Here is a 20,254-nt window from a genome sequence, read left to right on the forward strand (position 1 = left end):
TGAGGAGTAAGCGCTTCTCCAAATCATTAGCTCCCTCTAGTGCCTTAGTGAAACATGAGCCACTGCTGCAAAAAATGCAAAAAAGGCAATTTAATTTTTTTTTCTTTTTTTACGGTGTTGGTGAGTTATTAAACTGAATCACTGATATTTGGATGTGACCCAGTTTCTTCAAATGCAACAAATGTAAAAACAAACGAACAAATATGTTTCACGCCGTCTGTGGAGACAAGATAAAGGAAAAGCCTCCATGTGGCTATGAGTTTATCTTGTGTGTAAGTGTGTGTGTGTGTGTGTGTGTGTGTGTGTGTGTGTGTGTGTGTGTGTGTGTGTGTGTGTGTGTGTGTGTGTGCGTGTGTGCGTGTGTGAGTGTGTGCGCTCTTCAACAAAGGAGACCGGTTCTGTCAGTTTCAGTGGCCACCAGTTTCCAGACAGAAACTGATTTCACTCACCTTAGAGAGGAGGAGGAAGCAACACCTAAGCAAGTCACGACAACTCAAGGTAAAGTTAGCATCATGCACGTTCGAGATGGAGAGAAAAAACGTTATTTATTTATTTACGCTATTTTTACGCTCACGGCCGTCTGTGGCTGGAGCGTGCAGAAGATGAGTGTGGTGGAGCGTGCCGACGCAGCTGCTGACACAGCTGTCGCTGGTGACTGCTGTCTGACGCGGTCCTGTATGTGCTGTTAAGTCATGAGGAAGATGACTGGTTAATTAACTGGCCGGAGCGGCGTCCACCCTTCAGGGACGACAGACGCGTCTTTTCAAGCTGTCTCATACCTCCTGCTTCCTCTGCATTTCTCGAGTGCTGCTCTAAGAATGCAGATTTTCCAGTTGTGGGACATAAAGTTTCACTGTATCTTATTTGATCTCATCTTAGTTGATGATTTACACAGACCCAGTTTACAGACCTGGGCCTGAGCAGACGTCAACTTTCTACTTGACCTACACCTACAATGATCTCAAACTGACTGTTGACAATATAAAGTAGTTTTCCTGCCTGCTGCATTGCTGAATGTGCAAATAATGTCAGTGTTAATGAAATTGTTTTCCTGTGTGCTTTTAGTTTGGACTCCAGACCTCAGCCTCTGGATGAGGTGCAGTGGTGCTGCTCTAAACCTCCCCCCGACCCCCCTGTGATGCTCACACAAACAGACGGAGGGTTTCGCCGTCTGCTCGTGTCAGGTTTCAGGAGAGCAGAGCTGTGAGCGTTGACGGGCGGCGGAACAAAAACCCGCAGGTGAAAATGAGTGGGCCGAGCCCCGGGAGGGGCCCGGAGCCGACGCCGCCCAGAGCCCAGCAGAGAGAGCAGTGGGCCAACAGGGTGGAGTTCATCCTGGCAGTGGCTGGACACATAGTCGGCCTGGGGAACGTCTGGAGGTTTCCGTACCTGTGCTACAAAAACGGAGGAGGTGCAGGTTCACGCTCATCAGCGTCACGCGCCACAATCAATATTACATTGTGCAAGCTGATCGTCTCTCTTTACTCCGGCCTCGCAGGGGTTTTCTTCATCCCTTATGTTCTGTTTTTGTTCACCTGTGGGATCCCACTCTTCTTCCTGGAGACGTCTCTGGGCCAGTTCACCAGTCAGGGCGGCATCACGTGCTGGAGAAAGCTCTGCCCTCTCTTTGAAGGCAAACCGTCACAGTAGTTGTAGTTTTCAGCTACACAAATACAAATGGCACATGAACACAAACCATAAGAGCACTTCCTTGTGTCCACAGGTGTGGGCTACGGCAGCCAGGTGGTTGTGTTGTACACGGGCGTGTATTACATCATCATTCTGGCCTGGACCTTTCTCTACCTCTTTTCATGCTTCAGGGCTGAGCTTCCGTGGTCCAGTTGTCACAACAGCTGGAACACAGGTAGCGAACCTCGCCGTTATTCTCCCTCGCCAACACAAACCGCGGCGCTTTTTGCCAACGATTCTGTGCGATTCTTGCTCTTTCCTTCTAAGTCGGCTGCTTCGAGTTCGGACACAATCAAACCTCCCCCCAGCAGCTGGATGGAAACGGCACGTCTTCAGTTGTGGAGTTCTGGGAGTGAGTATCAAAAAGGGCTTTAATCCTTTACGGCTTCTTGTTTTTGTGGCGTGTTCTATTACGAACTCTACTGCAGACGGAGAATCTTGGGTTTGTCCAGTGGAATCGACACAATGGGGAGCGTTCGCTGGGACCTGGCCCTTTGTCTGCTCCTGGCCTGGACTGTGTGCTACTTCTGCATCTGGAACGGAGTCAAGACCACGGGGAAGGTGCGTCAGCGGCGTTAACCTTGGTTCATGGCGTGTGGAAACGCTCAGGACGTGACGCGGAGTCTGGTGTGGGTGCAGGTGGTCTACTTCACCGCCACGTTTCCGTACGTGATGCTGATCGTGCTGCTCGTTCGTGGTCTCACGCTGCCTGGTGCCAAGGACGGGATCATCTTCTACCTCTACCCGGACCCATCGCGGCTCTCTGATCCAGAGGTACCGATATCATCATCATCATCATCATCATCATCATCATCATCATCATCATCATCATCATCATCATCATCATCATCATCATCATCATCATCATCATCATTTCTAGGTGTGGATGGATGCCGGCAGCCAGATCTTCTACTCCTACGGTGTTTGCACGGGCGTCCTGACGTCTTTAGGAAGCTACAACAAGTACAACAACAACTGCTACAGGTCGGTTCCCTCCCTCCGTTTGCGTTGAGCTTGTGCTCACAGGCGCCGCGTGTTCTCACCATCGCTCCCTCCCCCAGGGACTGCGTGTACCTGTGCCTGTTGAACAGCCTCACCAGCTTCGTGGCCGGCTTCGCCATCTTCTCCGTGCTCGGGTTCATGGCCAAGGAGCAGAATGTGGACATATCGCTGGTGGCTGAGTCAGGTACTGGTGGCGCCCGGTAGAACCTTAACGGACTCCAGTTCTGGAGCATGACGGGCTCCGTGCGCTCCTGCAGGTCCGGGGCTGGCGTTCATCGCGTACCCTCGCGCGGTGGCCTTGATGCCGCTGCCTCAGCTCTGGGCGATCTTCTTCTTCATTATGCTGATATTCCTCGGGTTGGACAGCGAGGTACGAGGTCACATCCATTGATCTATGTCGCACTTCATTCCAAGTGACGGGTCTGTTTCATTCCCACAGTTTGTGTATCAGGAGTCCCTGGTCACAACCATCTCCGACATGTATCCAGCGTTTTTTCACAATGGCTGTCGGCGTAAGCTCCTTCTCCTTGGGATCAATGCAGGAAGTTTTCTTGTTGGCCTTCTGATGGTGACAGAGGTGAGCGACGCGATTTCTGTACAAAGAAAGGAAAGAGCTTTTATTCACAGTTACTAAAAGACATCTGTGTGTTTAATATGTGTTCATGTACGTGTCGATTCCAGGGAGGCCTTTATATTTTCCAGCTGTTTGACTACTATGCCTGCAGCGGGATGACGCTGCTGTTCTTTGCAATTTTCCAGTCTGTCTGTATTGGATGGATCTACGGTAAGAAGAGCGCTGAGATCCTTTGCACAAAGCTGAACATTGACCAACCCACCACCTCTGATCCTCAGGTGCCGATCAGCACTACGACAACATAGAGGCCATGATTGGATATCGACCGTGGCCGCTCATGAAGTACTGTTGGCAGTACTTTACGCCGCTCGTCTGTGCTGTGAGTATCCACACACACACACACACACACACACACACACACACACACACACACACACACACACACACACACACACACACACACACACACACACACACACACACACACACACACAGCCAGTGTGATGTTGCTTTTTCTATGTGTAACACAAATGTCTCTGCTTTTCTCTCCGTGGGCTCTTTTAGTGCACGTTCCTCTTCTCGCTGGTCAAATACACGCCGCTCAAGTTCAACAGCACCTATGAGTACCCGTGGTGGGGCTACGCCATCGGAGGCTTTTTCACTCTGTCGTCTACGCTGCTGGTCCCTCTGTGGATGCTGTACGCCGTGACGGCCACTCCAGGAACGCTGAGACAGGTACAGCTCTAAAGGCCCTGTAACAAACTGACCTGAGGCCAGAACGGAGTAGAACATTTTAATGTGTGTGTTTGTTGAGCCATCCAGACCCCTGCCCTCCGTCCTCCTCCCCCTCCGCCTGCGGCCGCGACACAGGAGCATTTTGTGTTGGTGTATTTTCTGAAATGACTGATGCTGTAATCATCCTGGTAGATTACATTAGTCAGCTGGTGGTGCGACATAAAGCAGAGAGAGCCTGTGGCTGTCGGGTCAGCACATCAGCCACCGAAGACTGTACATCATCCGCAAACTTAAATACTGCTTCCCGTCCGCTACTGTTACTCTATCAAAGTCTTATTCAGCCAACTTCAATGTACGTGTACTCCTCAAGTTGCTAGAATAAACAATGAAAGTACAAGGAAAGCACGCCCATCCGTGCTGCAGCTGCATTACATCTGCTGTTATTATTGAACCATGAGCCACGGCCATGACGACTGATGGTCAGTTATGGAAAATAGTCAACATAGTACAATATTACTGGAGAGCTTCTCTTTTACTTCACACAGAGGCTGACGATCCTGTGCTCTCCAGCCAAGGACTTACCAAGCTCAACATTAAAGAAAGCAACCAATTCTGCAGCATTTCAGACGTTCACTGGCTTCTACACACTGCGCACACCCGAAGATCAGAGCTCATCTCTTATTTAATGTTAATTCAAGTCAGTCCAGGCCGACCCCAGGTCATCTGATGGACGCTACTGAAGAAGACCTGCATCCTCTGCTGGTGCATCCAAAGGATTACGAGATGACCCAGTGAACAGGTCAGAGATGAATCATGGACTAAACCATTACGTACAGGATTTTCTGCTGCTGTGAGCCAACAAAGTTGAGTGATATGTTCACATGTCCATGTCAGTGTAATATAGATGAAGGATGCTATAAATGAAGGATGATCAGTGTATCAGAGTGTGCTTGAGATATGAAATCCATAACTCTGCATAATGGCAGAACGTTGTCTTAATTATAGAAGTAATGTGATTTTGAAGGATGACTCCAGGCTTTTTGATCTGACTGTAGTGACACTAATTCTCAGAATGTGCATGATTTGTCTTTGTTTACAAGCATCTACAACTATGAAGGTTTAGTCGTCCAGCTCCTGACATCATTAAAATATTCACCAGGCGGCCCCTAAAATGACATTAACCAGACTGGAAACTGACGTCACTTTAGGGCATCGTCCAACAAAATGACACAATACTACAGTCTATTAGGTCTGTCTGTAAAACTGAGCTAAGACAAAGTAATGTTTTTTTACAGTGCTGTGATTGTTATGTTATTGTTATGAGTGACATGGCTCCACTTTATATGAAGGAACAAAGGAATCAGTTTTGTCTTTACATGTTTACCTGCAGAACTACTTACCCGACTACTTTTAACAAACAGTCAAGCATGCAGTAGTTTAGTGAATACTCCACGTCCCTGATATTAAACAGCCTCTCCAGGTTTTGTCCACACGGTGGCGCTGCAGCCTTGAGAATTTATTTTATTCCCATCATCAGAATGGCCGCTGCCTCTTGATTACATTGTTGCAAAATGTAACTTACCTTATGTCAACATTTGTGGATACTGAGAATACATGTGAACTTACTTTCATATATTATTTTTGACATTGCTGATAATAAACTGAGCTGAACAAGTGCTTGTTGGTATTTAAAGGTAAAGCGATGTAAATTTGATTATTGTGCTGACAGAAATAAGACAGGGTGTAAAAATATTGTAAATATGATATATAATATAACAGGTGGCTTTAACAGCCCTTCATCCTGATTATTGTGCTCTCATGTCTCCTTTAATTAGAAGATTTCTTAGCTGAAATAATAATAATAAAAAAGCAGAATGTTGGTAAAAATGTTAATATTAATAAATAATAATGTTTTGCATCCCCACAGTTATAATAATAATGTGTTTAAATCTTAGATGTTTTTACCGTTTTGATTATTACGTACATTTCTTTAACTGAATGTATGAACAGACAGTTCCTTATGTGGTGCTGTCCTGTCTATCGGGAGCGTAACATGTTTACCTGACCACAACCCGGGACTTCCTGTTACAGTCTCAGCGGACTTAGCCGTCACAGGAGTGTGCTAAGCACTTCCATAGCTGTGAAGAAGAAGCTAATCCCAATTACCTGATGTTTACGCGTGACTTCACATGACACAGGCCCACTTCTGATCCGAGCTTCCTTAGGCTTCTCACCTGCCTCTGGCTTTAAAGCACCTGCAGGCGTCAGCACCAGTCTGATTTAGAGCTCCGCTCTGACAGTGAGCAACTAAAACCCCGGACCATTCAAATAGTTATCAATCAGGCTGAATCAATCCTGTGTACATTGTTATTATATTTCTTTATTTTAAAGAGGTTTTTAGCTTATCTAATACAGGTAAAGGTCCAAAAACAAGCGCATGCTTTACTAATCCTTTTCCTCCACTGACCACAGCATGAGGTTCTCCCATGCGATCATGATACATAACAGTGCACTCTGACCTTCAGTCTCTGCCCTTAAAGACCAATGATGTGAATTGAAGGAGACAGGTGTCCCTGCGATGTGCGCCCTGACACACTGGCAACCTGCTCTTAGTCATGAGCAAGGTGTGAATCCAATTAGTGAGAGTTGAAGATTTGAGAGGGACGACCCTGGTTTAACAGCTTCTGGTGGCAATTTTTGGACGCTGTAAGCGAGTAAGCAGATGAACACAAGCTTCTTGGTGTGGAAATCCCACTCGTGGGACTGGGCCTGCTCAGGAGAGTTGGGCAGCAGATGGTTTTCCTGTTTGGACACTGACATGATTGTGTTATCTTTTGACATTGCACGGACGGAGCTGGCTATTGTCAACATTTGATGTGTTCCATTAAGAGGAATGTTTGCTCAGCGGTAAAATAATATTTCAAGTATTTTCAAGTTGCTAAGCCAGCATGACTCAGAGTCTGTGTGACTCAGTAACAATATAATTATATTAATCTAAATTCAGTTTGCAAAAGTTGGAGCAACAGTTTGTGGTTGCAGGATCGATCTCTAATGCTGTTAATGTTTGTTTGCAAAAACTAGATTTTTATGATGAGGTTAAAAAAGACAAAACACATTTCATATCAAATGACATAAACACCATCGTCTCATTGGGACTGTCCTGTTTACAGTGGTACAGGACTCCCTGGGCCTTTACTATTTCAAAGTACAATGCATATAAAGGGCTGAATTTGCACCGTTAGTGAAAATTAGTGACCCTGTTGCAGCAGCGGTCAAATGTTCCCCTGCTGTTTTTGTCTGGTTTGTGAGTGGATCCACTATTTCTAAAAACTTTGGCCACAAACTCAATTATGTTGTTACTCAAATTTTGTCTCACCCCTTTTGTGCGTGAGGCAAAATCTTAAACATTGGCCTCTTCCAGTATGTTAAAGGAGCTCAAACAAAGATGAAAGTGAAAAGGAAAGATCTAAAACCAATGGAAGATCTGCTTTACACAGCTTTATCCTGCAGATCGGCCTCCTCCCTGAAATCCTATTAAGAAAATGACAGTGGCATTGAAAGTAAATGGATAGTGACCTAAGCAAATTATAGGTTTCACTCTCAGTCTTCCATTAAGTGTTTGGGTCATAAACATGTTATGCTTAATTAAAAGTGCATGATTCAGTCTCATTTACTGTTTATACACGTCTTAGACATCAGGTTTCGTTCACTCAGTCCCCTTAAACACACAACATACTAAAAGTAAACCTCTACTCCCATCTGTTCTTCTCCTTAACATTCACACTTTTGAATAACATTTATTCAAATATGTTCAAGGAAACTTAATTTTCTGACTGCACAAGTTGGAATTTGCAGGTTTGTTGGTTACAGATACTGAGCGACTCATCTCTGCTCCAGCTACAAGCCTTTCATGGAGCACGTTCCATGTCCCACTCAGCACCATCCTCCTCAGCCTCGCACTGACAGCCGGACTGCATGTTTTTATGTTTACCTGATTTTCTTCATTAATTTACTAAATAAAGTAAAGGATTTTGCAGCCTGAGGTTTTAAATGAACTCATTGAACAACATTTTTCAATGCATGCCTTTATTTATATACTACTTTTATATACAATGTGTACAATTCACGATGACCATTTCCAGTATTTGACAAACAGAGATTTGAGTTGCACACTTGTTGTTTACGTCTCAGACAGGTGAAGTCAAAGAGCGCACACACAATCCTGTGCTGACAGACATCAACATGACAAACAATTATGATGAATGGTCTTTGATCCAGGAGCAAAAGTCCAGAAGGTCATCCAGTTCACTTAAGAGATTAGTCCGTATCAGAAAGAAAGCAGAAAAATGTTCATACATGAGAACGTCTTTGTATTTAGGCGACAGAGGACACTTCAGTTTTGCTGGCAGAAACTGAACTCTCGTCCTCCACCATGCCTCCCATGCCCACGGTGCTCAGCATGCAGTTACGGAACTGGAACGGAGTCAAGAGGCAATGAAGATACCAGCATATAAAAAGCAAAACAGACAAATACGAGTGGAAACCAACCTGTTTGTTCATCAGCACGTAAATGATGGGGTTGTAAAGCGCGGAGCTCTTTGCGAAGAAGGCAGGGATGGCGGCGGTCATGGCCGTGAAGGAAGCCCCTTTGTTCATGAATATCCAGCCGCTGAACGTGGCGTACGGCGTCCAGGCTATTAGGAAGCCGAGCACCATCAACACGCACATATTGGTCACCTCCCTCTGGGCCTTCTGGGTGGACTCTGACTCCTGCTGCTTCGCGGCCGCCTGAAGAAAAACAGAAAAAGTTAAGGTCCAGAGAAGAGCTTTAAAGGAGAAGCAGCTACTGTGTAGGGAATAAATGAGACGTACAGCTTTGACTGTGAGCACGAGGCTACCGTAAGCAAAGAAAATGATGAAGACTGGAGTGAAGAAGTGGACAACAAACATGTAGATGACGTATGATTCGTTGTTGAAGCCTTCAGCTAAAGTGTAGTAGTCGGGTCCACAGGAGCACTGCATGCCCTCAGGGAGGTACCTGTGTGGGACCAAGCCAGAACCAGTTACCAGCACTGTGTAAGGAGCTTCCCCACCATCACCAGGTCAAGGTGTTCATTACCTGGACCAACCAAAGAGTGGAGGCGCAGCACAGGCCAGAGCCATGATCCAGGTGAAGAGGACGCCAGCTCCTGCGTGAGTCCCGCTGAACTTGAAGCTTCCCATGGGTTTGCAGACCACAATGTATCGCTCGATGGCCAGGACCACCAGAGACCAGAGAGCGACTTCACCTGCAGAGAAACGAGGCATCAAGTAAACAGTTTGGTTTCAGGTGGCGTTCAGGTCAGTGCTCACACCATTAAAACGGCTTCATGATAAATGAATGGATGTTTTTACCCCCGAGTGTGGCCATGAAGCCCTCCACGGCACAGGCTGTGGCTCCCAGGATGAAGTAGCCATTCAGCGCAGACGTGATGGTGATGGTGAACCCAAACGCGCACATGATGAGTCCGGCCACAGCCAGGTTGACCAGGATGTAGTTGAGGGGCTGTCGGAGCCTCTTGTGCCGAGCGGTCACGAACAAAGTCAGAGCGTTGATGGGGGTCCCGGTGCAGATGAGGAAGAACATGTAGAAAGCTAAGAGCTTGAACATTATGGGATCCGCCAAATAGTACTGCTGGTATTCAAAAGGGCTCCTAACAATCCCGGTCCGGTTGGACATGGGGATGTAGAAGTTCCTGCCCTCGGTGCCATTGGGCTGAATCCCTTTATCCCACGCCATCGTAGCTAGTTTGTACTTCTGCCCAACCCAACGCTGCCGATGGACACAAGCAGCAGCGACGCGCAGACTGATTTTTATACCTCTGCATTAGTTCTGTTGTCAGTTTGCCAAAATAGGATTATGGGATTGCGAAGTAAAACAAGTCAAAAAGGTCAGCAATTAATCCTAAGACCGGATAAACAGCTCAAACCCGAACTAATTTGCTCCAGTTTCGAGGTCCGGAGGAATCCTTCAAATCCCGATTTAAGAACAGGAATTAAGTTTAGCAAACAGCTTTAAGGACATTATCCAAAGCAACCTTATTATGACCATTATGACCAACACTAGCTTTGCTTTATGCATGTTTATTATCAGCATTTAACCTTTAAAGCAAGGACACTGATGGGAACTGGTACAGGCGACATGTTAAACGTCAAATGAGCTGACAGTTTTAGTCCCCATTCATATATACCGACATATGCAGTATATGAACAATATTTTTTTGTCCTGCATTTCATTGCATAACTTTATTAAGTTCCAAACTTCCTTTGAAGCTCAGCACTACATCACCTTCACAGTCAGTGCCTGGCTCCATATGGAGGCTTCCTAGGTGTCATTATCCTGACTGGATTAACATCAGAGTCTCACCTGCAGGAGCCTGGCAGTGATGTGGCAACAGCTTAATGTCACAAGCTGCATAGGGGAAACGCCTGCGAAGGGCTTGTCTCATTTGTCTGCTTCCTTAAGCCTGAGCAACACTTTCATTCCCCAAGACTCTGTCCACCAATATTGGCCTCTCTCTCTCTCTCTATATGCGTATATATATATATATATATATATATATATATATATATATATATATATATATGTGTGTGTGTGTGTGTGTGTGTGTGTGTGTGTGTGTGTGTGTGTGTGTGTGTGTGTGTGTGTGTGTGTTTGTGTGCATGCGTATGTGTGCTTGTGGAGTAATCACATAAGGAGAGCGCTGTGTGTGACCTGTTGTGATCTGCTCACCATGCGAGAGAATCCGATGATCTACGGTGTGTGACTTGGTCAGAGCCTGCTGGTTATTATTGGTAGTGCGACGTGATCTCCCAGAAGTTTCCCAGAATATATCTACAAGATTTTAATTACAAAAGCTTTTCATGGCAGGGAAAATGTACTATGTAAATGTGCTACTGTATATATGTTATTTCTTACATTTCCAGCTGGCAGACTTGCATCTGCTACATCTGCTACCTTATAGATTGCAAACGGCTGAGGAGGATTTTTGATGTGAAGCTGTACCGCCACCTAGTGGTTCATGGCATTATGTGCACTTATTTCAGAAGGAAAAAAAAGATAAATAAATAGTGCAATATAAATTAGTTTGTATAATTTGTATTGATGTAACGTTCATGGCAACTGTCATTAAATAATAGCAATAATACACATAAGCAGTGGAACCCTGGGTCCCTGAGTTTCCAGGTAACTGACAGATGGATCCATTAGTCCAACTTGCTGTGTCAACACAAAACCATTAGGCAGAGCACACTGGCTATATGGCCCATGCCCAGACGTTTTATCCATCACTACTCATATGTTATGATATCATCTGAATTTGAGTACTGTAGGAGATCACCGTCTTATAAACCTAACTATATCATGACTGAGTGCTTCCTGTCTAGGGATGTAAATCACTACAGTATATGCCGTCATTAGTAGCTTACATGCAAACACAGTGTTTCATTATGTGCTTCATCCTCCTCCACAAATAAGAACATGTGACAATTCATTAGAAAAGGGATCAAATGTGGTGATGGATGAAGACACGAAACGTTTCACTTCTACATCTACACCAGCAAGGGGCAGTAGCAACCGTCCTATAGTCTTTAGGCGCCTCATCAGAAGCTCAGAAGTCGGAGATCAGCTCTTGTGAATTTTTAGGTTTATAGGTTATAAACCTAAGTTTATATATTTATAGATACATTAAGCTACACTGACTTTCCTAAAGATGTGGCAAGTAATGAAACTTATCCTGGGATGCTGTAACTTAAGGAGCCAAACAATAAAAGTTTAGGTTTGAAGATGTTTATTGAAACACACACACACACACACACACACACACACACACACACACACACACACACACACACACACACACACACACACACACACACACACACACACACACGTTGCACAAAAGCAGGTGAGGGCAGACTCTTAAAAATGGCTTCCTGCCACAATGCATTGTGGGAAAAACATTTGTACAACATTAAGTACAGTGTAAGGTAAGTCTGGATAAAGATTAAAACAGATCAAAACATCATTTTCACAGGGTCTCAGGTTTCCAAAAAGTAATGCTTTTACTTTAGTGAGAGCAATAATATCACTTGAATAAAAGGCCTGTGGTAAAAACATGGTCCAAACATTAACATAACAAATGTCAAATGGGAAAATATTGGTCTCAAACGAAACGAATAAAACACAAAACAAAGCAATAAACTTACATGACAAGAGGAGAGGCTGCGACAAAAGTAAAGCTCAGCAGCTTAATGTTGAAGAGAGGCACGCGAAAAATCTGGAAACAGGCGCCGCAAATCTCCACCAAGAAATCAATCTGCCCGCTGGCTTATGTGCTGCTGAATGCTGAGGTGACTGCAGATGAAAGCCGGGGGCACGCGGGCAAACAGGAAGAGAGACCAAAGCACTGCAAACAGGAGGGGCCGAGTGTACGACGCAGGGAATAAAATAAAGTGGGCTCAACTATAATAAGAGGAGGAAAATACTAGGACATGCGACACAAATACTGCTAATAATAAAAGGAATTATAATATTAAGTACATTAACAATAGTATGATGATGATGACTAACCTTTGTGAAGCAGCAGCCGTTGTTGATTAAACGATTAAACAACACTTTCCTGTGCTGCAGCGAGATTTATTTGCCAGGTTGAGTTCACCTGAGGGCGTGCGTCCATTAGGCTTTGCCCGTGGATCACTGGATCAGTGGTTTACAGCTTGTGGTTAGCAGATTGCAAGCATGTAGGTCAATTTAATCAAGAATAATTTATTTAGGAGCGCATTGGATTGTTTAGTAATTGTTCCTAATTGTCCCCTGTGCTGTGTAACAGGAAGGTCACAGCACAGCTAAACACACTGTTACCTGGGTTTGGCAGAAAAACACAATAAATATCACTGAAACACTGTAATAAGTCTGACAACAGTGCTCAGCCATGGTAAATATTTAATATATAATATTTATATCAAAATATATAATGTTTAAACTTTATCAGAAGATACATGTCTACTATAGATCTCACAGTCAGACAGTTTTCAGCAGTGAGTCTTAAAATAAAATATCAAAATGCAGATGCAGCAGCTCAGAGGATTACGTTGGTAAATGCATCGATACACGCTGTAAGTACTTTAATCAAGTTTCAATCAGGTTTAATCAAGTTGGCATAGTTTCGATAGACTTAAATGACTCGAGTACATTGATTGTCTTCTGTTTACAGATGAATAATTAAACGTTATTTTATAGCCAGTGATCGCAGCAAATTAGTCCAATTTAAGTCCCAATCTCAATTAGTTATGTGATGCGGCAGGTAATGAATGAACCGAGACACTTGACATACGTTTACTGTTCAATTCACTTATAACCAGTCAAATCCAAATGAATAAGTTATAAGAAAATGAAGTACAGAAATCAATGAATGTCAGTGTACACTCTACTCACTTTACTTCAACCTCCTGGAAAAGTATCACATACTGTAAATATTACTGTGTCCTTGTTTGTCAATATTAAAAAAAAAACCTAAAAATACGCACATAGATGCCAATTTATGCTCTCAATAAACTTACCAAAATTATATTCATTATCAATATATCCACTATTCAATATATTATATACAGTATCTTTGGTTTAGCTGCTTGTTTGTAATGAGTTTCTTTCAGATAATGACTTAATAGCTGATGACAGAACTTAATTCCTTTTTTTAAATCGCAATTAAGAGGATTCCTGTGGACCTGGAAGTGAAGCTAAGATTAAGTTGAGGCTGTTAAGATTACTTTATACTTTTAACGTCTGTGATGCGTCTCAATCCTCTAATCCTATTTTGGGAATTTGACAGCGGTGTTAGCGAAGCGGTATAAAAAACATTGGGCGCCGCCGCAGCTCCTGCGTCCTGCGCTATCGGCCGAGTTCGTACCTTTTGGCACCGAAGCGCAGCAGAACAGCGATCCAGCAGCGATGGCGTGGGATAAAGGAATTGAACCTAATGGCACCGAGGGCAACAACTTCTACATCCCCATGTCCAACCGGACGGGCTTGGTCAGAAGCCCTTATGAGTATGACCAGTATTACATGGCGGATCCCATCTGGTTCAAGCTCTTAGCTCTCTACATGTTCTTCCTCATCTGCACCGGGACCCCCCTCAACGGCCTGACGCTGCTGGTGACCGTTCAGCACAAGAGGCTCCGACAGCCCCTCAACTACATCCTGGTCAACCTGGCTGTGGCCGGACTCATCATGTGCTTCTTTGGGTTCACCATCACCATCACGTCCGCTGTCAATGGCTACTTCATCCTGGGAGCCACAGCCTGCACCTTCGAGGGATTCTTGGCCACACTCGGGGGTATGAAGTCGAGCGTGTTTACTACTGTAGCCATAAACCAAAAAGGACGGGACCGTTTAAATGCATCAAATGCCCTGAACGCAAACCTAATTTTCACACCTGCAGAAAGAAAATTCTCATTTTCCACATTTTCCTCCTACAGGTCAGGTGTCTCTCTGGTCTCTGGTGGTCCTGGCCATCGAGCGATACATTGTGGTCTGCAAACCCATGGGAAGCTTCAAGTTCAGCGGGACTCACGCAGGAGCTGGAGTGTTTTTCACCTGGATCATGGCTCTGTCCTGTTCCGCGCCACCACTTTTCGGCTGGTCCAGGTCAGAACAGCTGTAGCGAGTCGGTCAACGCGATGGATGCGGAGCTGTGCATGGTTCAATGCTCATGGGTCCTATTTAACCCCTGCACAGGTACATCCCGGAGGGGTTGCAGTGCTCCTGTGGACCCGACTACTACACCTTGGCCCCGGGCTACAACAACGAATCATACGTCATGTACATGTTTGCTGTGCACTTCTTCACTCCCGTCTTCATCATCTTCTTCACATACGGGAGCCTGGTGCTCACAGTCAAAGCTGTAAGTCAGTTACTCTACGAAATGGACTCAGTCTTTGTTGTCAGCGCTAACGCATCTTCTGTTTTTCCCCAGGCGGCCGCCCAGCAGCAGGAGTCGGAGTCCACCCAGAAGGCCCAGAGGGAGGTGACCCGCATGTGCTTCCTGATGGTGCTGGGCTTCCTCACGGCCTGGACGCCGTACGCCACCTTCAGCGCCTGGATCTTCATGAACAAGGGCGCTGCCTTCTCCCCGCTGACCGCCGCCATCCCTGCCTTCTTCGCGAAGAGCTCCGCGCTCTACAACCCCATCATTTACGTGCTGCTGAACAAACAGGTTGGTTTCCACTCGTATTTGTCTGTTTTGCTTTTTATACGCTGGTATGTTCATTGCATCTTGACTCCGTTCCAGTTCCGTAACTGCATGCTGAGCACCGTGGGCATGGGAGGCATGGTGGAGGACGAGAGTTCTGTTTCTGCCAGCAAAACTGAAGTGTCCTCCGTCTCTTAAATACACACATGTGGACATTTTCCTTCCCGGCGTGTCAAGGGTTCGAGCGTAGACGGAATGAAGTCCAGCGATGCGTGGACTGAGCAGTGGCAAAAGGCCTCAGGAACAAACTCATCACCCGCTTTTTTTTTTTCTCCCCCTTTATTTGAAGGAAGTGTTCATCACTTGGATGTGAGCGTTAAATTCTTGCAGACACGTCTGACCACACAGGTACAGTATGTGAAACATCAGAGTCATCTCTGCACGTAGCACCATCAAACAACGCGTCAATGCGACAGTCGATCCCTGTTTTTTTACATTATGAATGTGCCACTTGCTGGAGTTGGTCATGGTCAAGTTTAAACGCTGTATATATAAGATTTAGATGAATAAATGCAGGCATGGAAGCGTGTTGTCCCTGTGCTGATTTCAAACCCAAAGAATCTTCAAACGTCTGCTTTGAACCACACACGTGTTCTTAACAGAAGGTTTTAATGAAACGTGAGTTCTGGCGTTTCCTTAAGAGGCTCCTGCATGTTGGGCGTCCGGTCTGTAGAGGGCGCCGCCTCCCTTAAGCGATGCCTCAAGTTCAGGGTGACATCACAATTATCTAATCATGACAGCGCTGAGACAAAAAGGCTGTGGCAAAGCCAGATCTGGCTTAATCCAATTGAACGAGGATCAGAGCGGGGATAAGAACTGGCATTATGACATCGGGATTACCTGCCCGTGGCGCTGAGACGAATAGCAGTGTGGGAAAGCAACATTAGGTTAATCCAGTTTACTGGAACAATAGCAGGGATAAGACGTCACCTACTGTAGGAACATGTGCCGGTCCCCTCAGAAATAGAGAGTCATCACACAGAGGTCAACACAGAATGACTTGCATTTGTGTGACAGGTTCACGTGTACGTCAGACCCCCCACCAGCTCCTTGCTGGACATCTGTGTCTGAGGAGGACCTCCAGCACCAGAGCAGCACGGCCCTTTTTCCCGTGGACGTTTTACCAACGCGAAAGAACCTTTAACCCTATAGTACCCATTCAGTGTTCATACCATTAAATGTACCATGAAAACCTACAAAACTCAGGGTTCCTCAGTTAGGGTGACCTTAAAAAGACAGTTGAAGATTTTATTCAGAGATATTTTATTTTTAAATTTTTACTTCTATGTTTTAATACATTTTCCCACTGACATTTATGTCTTTGAATGTTATATCTCTCACTTTCTCCCCTTTATGAATCTGTGTTTCATTTTTCACATCCCTGACATTGAAAGCTAGATTAAAAGACCTAAAATTGTTTTATGGTCATGTCGCCTTCACAGGCAGTGGGAACTGGGTTACCTGATTATTTTACTTTATACCCACTCAAGTGGTTGCTGTGAACAAAATGGGCAAATGAAGCTTTTTAGTATAAAGTCACCCGCTACTCAACGTCTCTCGCAGTTGTAAATTCCTAACCTTGCTGTTTTAATAGTTTCACACTTTGCTCATAAGTAATTTGTTAGAGATGACTGAATTTCAGTAAATGAATGTACAGTAGATTTAAGGCTACAGCAGATGCACAGAGCTGCTGCTGCTGCTGCACAGCTTTACTATGTAAACAAGCTCCACTCTGAAATCCTGTTAAACTGAGGGGTTAGCGGTCTAAGCCAGTTATAGCTTTCAGTCATAGTCTTTCTTCAACAGCATTTAGGTCATAAACACATTACGTTTAATTAAACTTGTCCTCTGCATTTTTCCTCTTGGTGCATCATCACCTTCATAACTGCTACTAAGGATTAAAATATAAAAGGTAATAATAATAGTAAAGAGTTTTTGACCAGGAAAATGTGTCGTTGTTGAATTGTTGGATATTCTTACTTAACCCTTCAGTGCCGGAATTATGAGAGCCTCATACACACTGTGTTGGCTGATAAGTAACAAAACCCAAGCAAGGGCAGGGGACCAGCTTTCGACCACTATGAAGTAAAGAAGGAACTTAACTTTTCCATGTGGCATTTGTGAGTCTTTGTGAGCGGATGAGACAGGTGAAAGGCAGAAGAGCCAAAACCACAGCTACGGCACCGCTAAGAGGCTTAAAGGAGAGTGCTTCTGGACTTAAGATGACTTTTCACATCGCAAGCCAGCAGGACAAAAACACACACACACACACACACACACACACACACACACACACACACACACACACACACACACACACACACACACACACACAACCTAGATTTTAAATGAGCAGAGGTCCAGGAGCGTGTAACTCACAGGTTTGTTTTTCTGCTACACTGACCCGACCTGTGATGTGGCTTCATCAAACTAGGAATTTTTGTAAATCGGCTCTCAAATCTTAAGCCTCAAGTTGGTGAATACTGCTTCAACCTGAGCCCTGCGGCTCCATACGTCAGCTGCTCTTTGGTCTCGATGCTAGAAATGAACTTATTATGACGCTTTTCATATCATGCTTGCATTTATTTATTTATGCTATTTTTGTACAATGTTATGATCGAGTAAGAACCCAACATTGCTCAAAGGTCAGTCATTCATAACCAGATGTAACAGTTCAGACATCCCTCAACAACACAGTTATTTGAGGTCAGAGGAACAACACACAGGCAAACGTTCACATCTCTGAGGGTCAGTCTGTATTTAAGAGACGGAGGACACTTCAGTTTTGCTGGCAGAAACTGAACTCTCGTCCTCCACCATGCCTCCCATGCCCACGGTGCTCAGCATGCAGTTACGGAACTGGAACAGAGTCAAGAGACAATGTATATTAAGACCTGTGACGTGCATGGGTTTAAATGCTCAAATCATGAAAGTAGATGAATATGAGTGGAAACCAACCTGTTTGTTCATCAGCACATAAATGATGGGGTTATAAAGAGCAGAGCTCTTTGCAAAGAAGGCAGGGATGGCGGCCGTTAGTGCCGTGAAGGAAGCCCCTTTGTTCAAGAAGATCCAACCGCTGAACGAGGCGTACGGCGTCCAGGCTATTAGGAAGCCAAAGATCATCAACACGCACATACGGGTCACCTCCCTCTGGGCCTTCTGGGTCGACTCCGACTCCTGCTGCTGGGCGGCCGCCTGGGGAAAAACAGAAGATGCATTAGCACTGACAACAAAGATTGAGTCCATTTTGTAGAGTAACTGACTTACAGCTTTGACTGTGAGCACCAGGCTTCCATAAGCGAAGAAGATGATGAAGACGGGAGTGAAGAAGTGCACAGCAAACATGTACATGACGTATGATTCGTTGTTGTAGCCCGGGGCCAAGGTGTAGTAGTCGGGTCCACAGGAGCACTGCATGCCCTCGGGGATGTACCTGTGTGCGGGTTCAATGAGAACCATCAAGACCTGAACAAGCTGGGTGTTCTGCAAACCGTGAGGGTGAGGTGTTCATTACCTGGACCAGCCGAAAAGTGGTGGCGCGGAACAGGACAGAGCCATGATCCAGGTGAAAATGACTCCAGCTCCTGCGTGAGTCCCGGTAAACTTGAAGCTCCCCATGGGTTTGCAGACCACAATGTATCGCTCGATGGCCAGGACCACCAGAGACCAGAGAGCGACTTCACCTGGAAGTAACAAAGTAGCTCAGTATCATTTCACACAGTTCAAATCCAATTACATCCTTGTCAGTGGTGACACATTTATATTTAAGCTACAATAATTGAACACATTTGGAGATTTACCCCCGAGTGTGGCCATGAAGCCCTCCACGGCACAGGCTGTGGCTCCCAGGATGAAGTAGCCGTTGACAGCGGACGTGATGGTGATGGTGAACCCAAAGCAGCACATGATGAGTCCGGCCACAGCCAGGTTGACCAGGATGTAGTTGAGGGGCTGCCGGAGCCTCTTGTGCTGAGCGGTCACCAACAGCGTCAGGCCGTTGATGGGGGTCCCGGTGCAGATGAGGAAGAACATGTAGAGAGCTAAGAACTTGAACCAGATGGGATCTGCCAAATAGTACTGCTGGTATTCAAAGGGATTCCTGACGACTCCAGTCTGGTTGTTCATGGGGATGTAGAAGTTCTTGCCCTCGGTGCCATTGGGGACGATTCCTTTATCCCACACCATCTTTGCTAGTGCATGTGTTGAGCCACCAACAGCCCAACAGCGTGGATGCACAGTGAGAGTCACTCATTACGGAGTGATTTTTATACCTCACTACTAACCCTGTCATCAAATTGCCAAAATGGGATTACAGGATTGTGATGTAGCACAGAAGTCAGAACAGGTCAGCATTTAATCTAAACACCGGATAGACGGGCCAAAGCCCAACTAATTTGCTCCACTTTCTAGCTTTCGGATCCTCCAAATCCTTATTGATAGCATTTTATTCTGCTTTTATAAAAGCTTTTATAAACAAGATTAAAATTGAAATATTGCATAAGTCTTACAGGGCTATTGATTATTATAATGTCACCATATTCAATCACCCGATGTGTTTTTGCATCTAATACTGTAAATACAAATAAATAAATAAATGCAAATACTGTACGGTACCTTTACTGCAGTGTCTATAAAAGTCTGTGAAACCTCCACCTGCACGATAGAACCAATGCTCAATGATGGTAGAAACCACTTCCTGTTCCTGCGTCTTCACATTAAAAGCTTTATTTTGTATTGAGTCAGTCGGATCAAGTAAATGTATGCAATTTGTAAAATGTACAAATTCTGGATATGACGCAGGTTTTAGGGGTGGACCCCTCTAATAAAGAAAGAAAAACACACAAAATGTTGTGTTAATAGTACACCATCACAGTACAGCTCTAACATACGTAAACATACTGTACCAACTATTAAACTGGAGGCTGCAGTGCTTTGCTCGTCAATCCCATTAAAAAGATCAGTT

At 45.0% G+C, this 20,254-nt stretch overlaps 4 protein-coding genes across 5 annotated transcripts; 2 read left to right on the plus strand and 2 right to left on the minus strand.

Annotated features, from left to right (window-relative positions):
* Positions 1 to 342: 342 nt before the first annotated feature.
* Positions 343 to 5,918, plus strand: slc6a22.2 (solute carrier family 6 member 22, tandem duplicate 2). The gene is made up of 15 exons (XM_029149914.3): positions 343 to 498; positions 1,066 to 1,411; positions 1,499 to 1,633; positions 1,724 to 1,864; positions 1,957 to 2,041; positions 2,118 to 2,250; positions 2,329 to 2,463; positions 2,570 to 2,673; positions 2,751 to 2,875; positions 2,949 to 3,061; positions 3,131 to 3,268; positions 3,373 to 3,475; positions 3,544 to 3,644; positions 3,830 to 4,000; positions 4,546 to 5,918. The coding sequence occupies exons 2-15, from the start codon at positions 1,246 to 1,248 to the stop codon at positions 4,684 to 4,686; spliced, it is 1,791 nt and encodes a 596-aa protein (XP_029005747.1). The 5' UTR covers positions 343 to 498; positions 1,066 to 1,245; the 3' UTR covers positions 4,687 to 5,918.
* Positions 5,919 to 8,075: 2,157 nt separating this feature from the next.
* LOC114855098 (green-sensitive opsin-like) lies at positions 8,076 to 9,836 on the minus strand. Its single transcript, XM_029149918.3, has 5 exons — positions 9,395 to 9,836; positions 9,120 to 9,288; positions 8,873 to 9,038; positions 8,549 to 8,788; positions 8,076 to 8,473 (listed from the first exon to the last, which is right to left on the minus strand). The coding sequence occupies exons 1-5, from the start codon at positions 9,777 to 9,779 to the stop codon at positions 8,375 to 8,377; spliced, it is 1,059 nt and encodes a 352-aa protein (XP_029005751.1). The 5' UTR covers positions 9,780 to 9,836; the 3' UTR covers positions 8,076 to 8,374.
* A 4,069-nt stretch (positions 9,837 to 13,905) lies between these two features.
* Positions 13,906 to 15,812, plus strand: LOC114855097 (green-sensitive opsin-like). The gene is made up of 5 exons (XM_029149917.3): positions 13,906 to 14,373; positions 14,516 to 14,684; positions 14,775 to 14,940; positions 15,013 to 15,252; positions 15,328 to 15,812. Exons 1-5 carry the CDS (start codon positions 13,989 to 13,991, stop codon positions 15,424 to 15,426), a joined length of 1,059 nt encoding a protein of 352 aa, XP_029005750.1. The 5' UTR covers positions 13,906 to 13,988; the 3' UTR covers positions 15,427 to 15,812.
* Positions 15,813 to 17,858: 2,046 nt separating this feature from the next.
* On the minus strand, positions 17,859 to 19,534 carry LOC114855678 (green-sensitive opsin-like). Of its 2 annotated transcripts, XM_029151031.3 has the most exons (5): positions 19,092 to 19,534; positions 18,806 to 18,974; positions 18,559 to 18,724; positions 18,247 to 18,486; positions 17,859 to 18,147 (listed from the first exon to the last, which is right to left on the minus strand). In XM_029151031.3, exons 1-5 carry the CDS (start codon positions 19,474 to 19,476, stop codon positions 18,049 to 18,051), a joined length of 1,059 nt encoding a protein of 352 aa, XP_029006864.1. In that variant the 5' UTR covers positions 19,477 to 19,534; the 3' UTR covers positions 17,859 to 18,048. The 2 variants fall into 2 exon arrangements, with proteins under 2 accessions (XP_029006864.1, XP_055365051.1); XM_055509076.1 differs by having other exon boundaries at positions 18,247 to 18,724.
* Between the last annotated feature and the right edge of the window lie 720 nt (positions 19,535 to 20,254).

The sequence above is a fragment of the Betta splendens genome, chromosome 5 (assembly GCF_900634795.4).
Source record: "Betta splendens chromosome 5, fBetSpl5.4, whole genome shotgun sequence".
Classification (NCBI taxonomy): domain Eukaryota; kingdom Metazoa; phylum Chordata; class Actinopteri; order Anabantiformes; family Osphronemidae; genus Betta; species Betta splendens.

Coding starts and splice junctions, on each gene's coding strand:
- slc6a22.2 (XM_029149914.3), top strand. CDS start 1,246: ATGAGTGGGCCGAGCCCCGGGAGGGGCCCGGAGCCGACGCCGCCCAGA. Junction 3,062..3,130: donor TCCTCGGGTTGGACAGCGAG/GTACGAGGTCAC, acceptor TCATTCCCACAG/TTTGTGTATCAGGAGTCCCT. Junction 3,269..3,372: donor GCCTTCTGATGGTGACAGAG/GTGAGCGACGCG, acceptor TGTCGATTCCAG/GGAGGCCTTTATATTTTCCA.
- LOC114855098 (XM_029149918.3), bottom strand. CDS start 9,779: ATGGCGTGGGATAAAGGGATTCAGCCCAATGGCACCGAGGGCAGGAAC. Junction 9,039..9,119: donor CCACTCTTTGGTTGGTCCAG/GTAATGAACACC, acceptor GGTCCCACACAG/GTACCTCCCTGAGGGCATGC. Junction 8,474..8,548: donor ACGTGCTGATGAACAAACAG/GTTGGTTTCCAC, acceptor ACTCCGTTCCAG/TTCCGTAACTGCATGCTGAG.
- LOC114855678 (XM_055509076.1), bottom strand. CDS start 19,476: ATGGTGTGGGATAAAGGAATCGTCCCCAATGGCACCGAGGGCAAGAAC. Junction 18,725..18,805: donor CCACTTTTCGGCTGGTCCAG/GTAATGAACACC, acceptor ACCCGCACACAG/GTACATCCCCGAGGGCATGC. Junction 18,148..18,246: donor ATGTGCTGATGAACAAACAG/GTTGGTTTCCAC, acceptor ACTCTGTTCCAG/TTCCGTAACTGCATGCTGAG.
- LOC114855097 (XM_029149917.3), top strand. CDS start 13,989: ATGGCGTGGGATAAAGGAATTGAACCTAATGGCACCGAGGGCAACAAC. Junction 14,941..15,012: donor TGGTGCTCACAGTCAAAGCT/GTAAGTCAGTTA, acceptor GTTTTTCCCCAG/GCGGCCGCCCAGCAGCAGGA. Junction 15,253..15,327: donor ACGTGCTGCTGAACAAACAG/GTTGGTTTCCAC, acceptor ACTCCGTTCCAG/TTCCGTAACTGCATGCTGAG.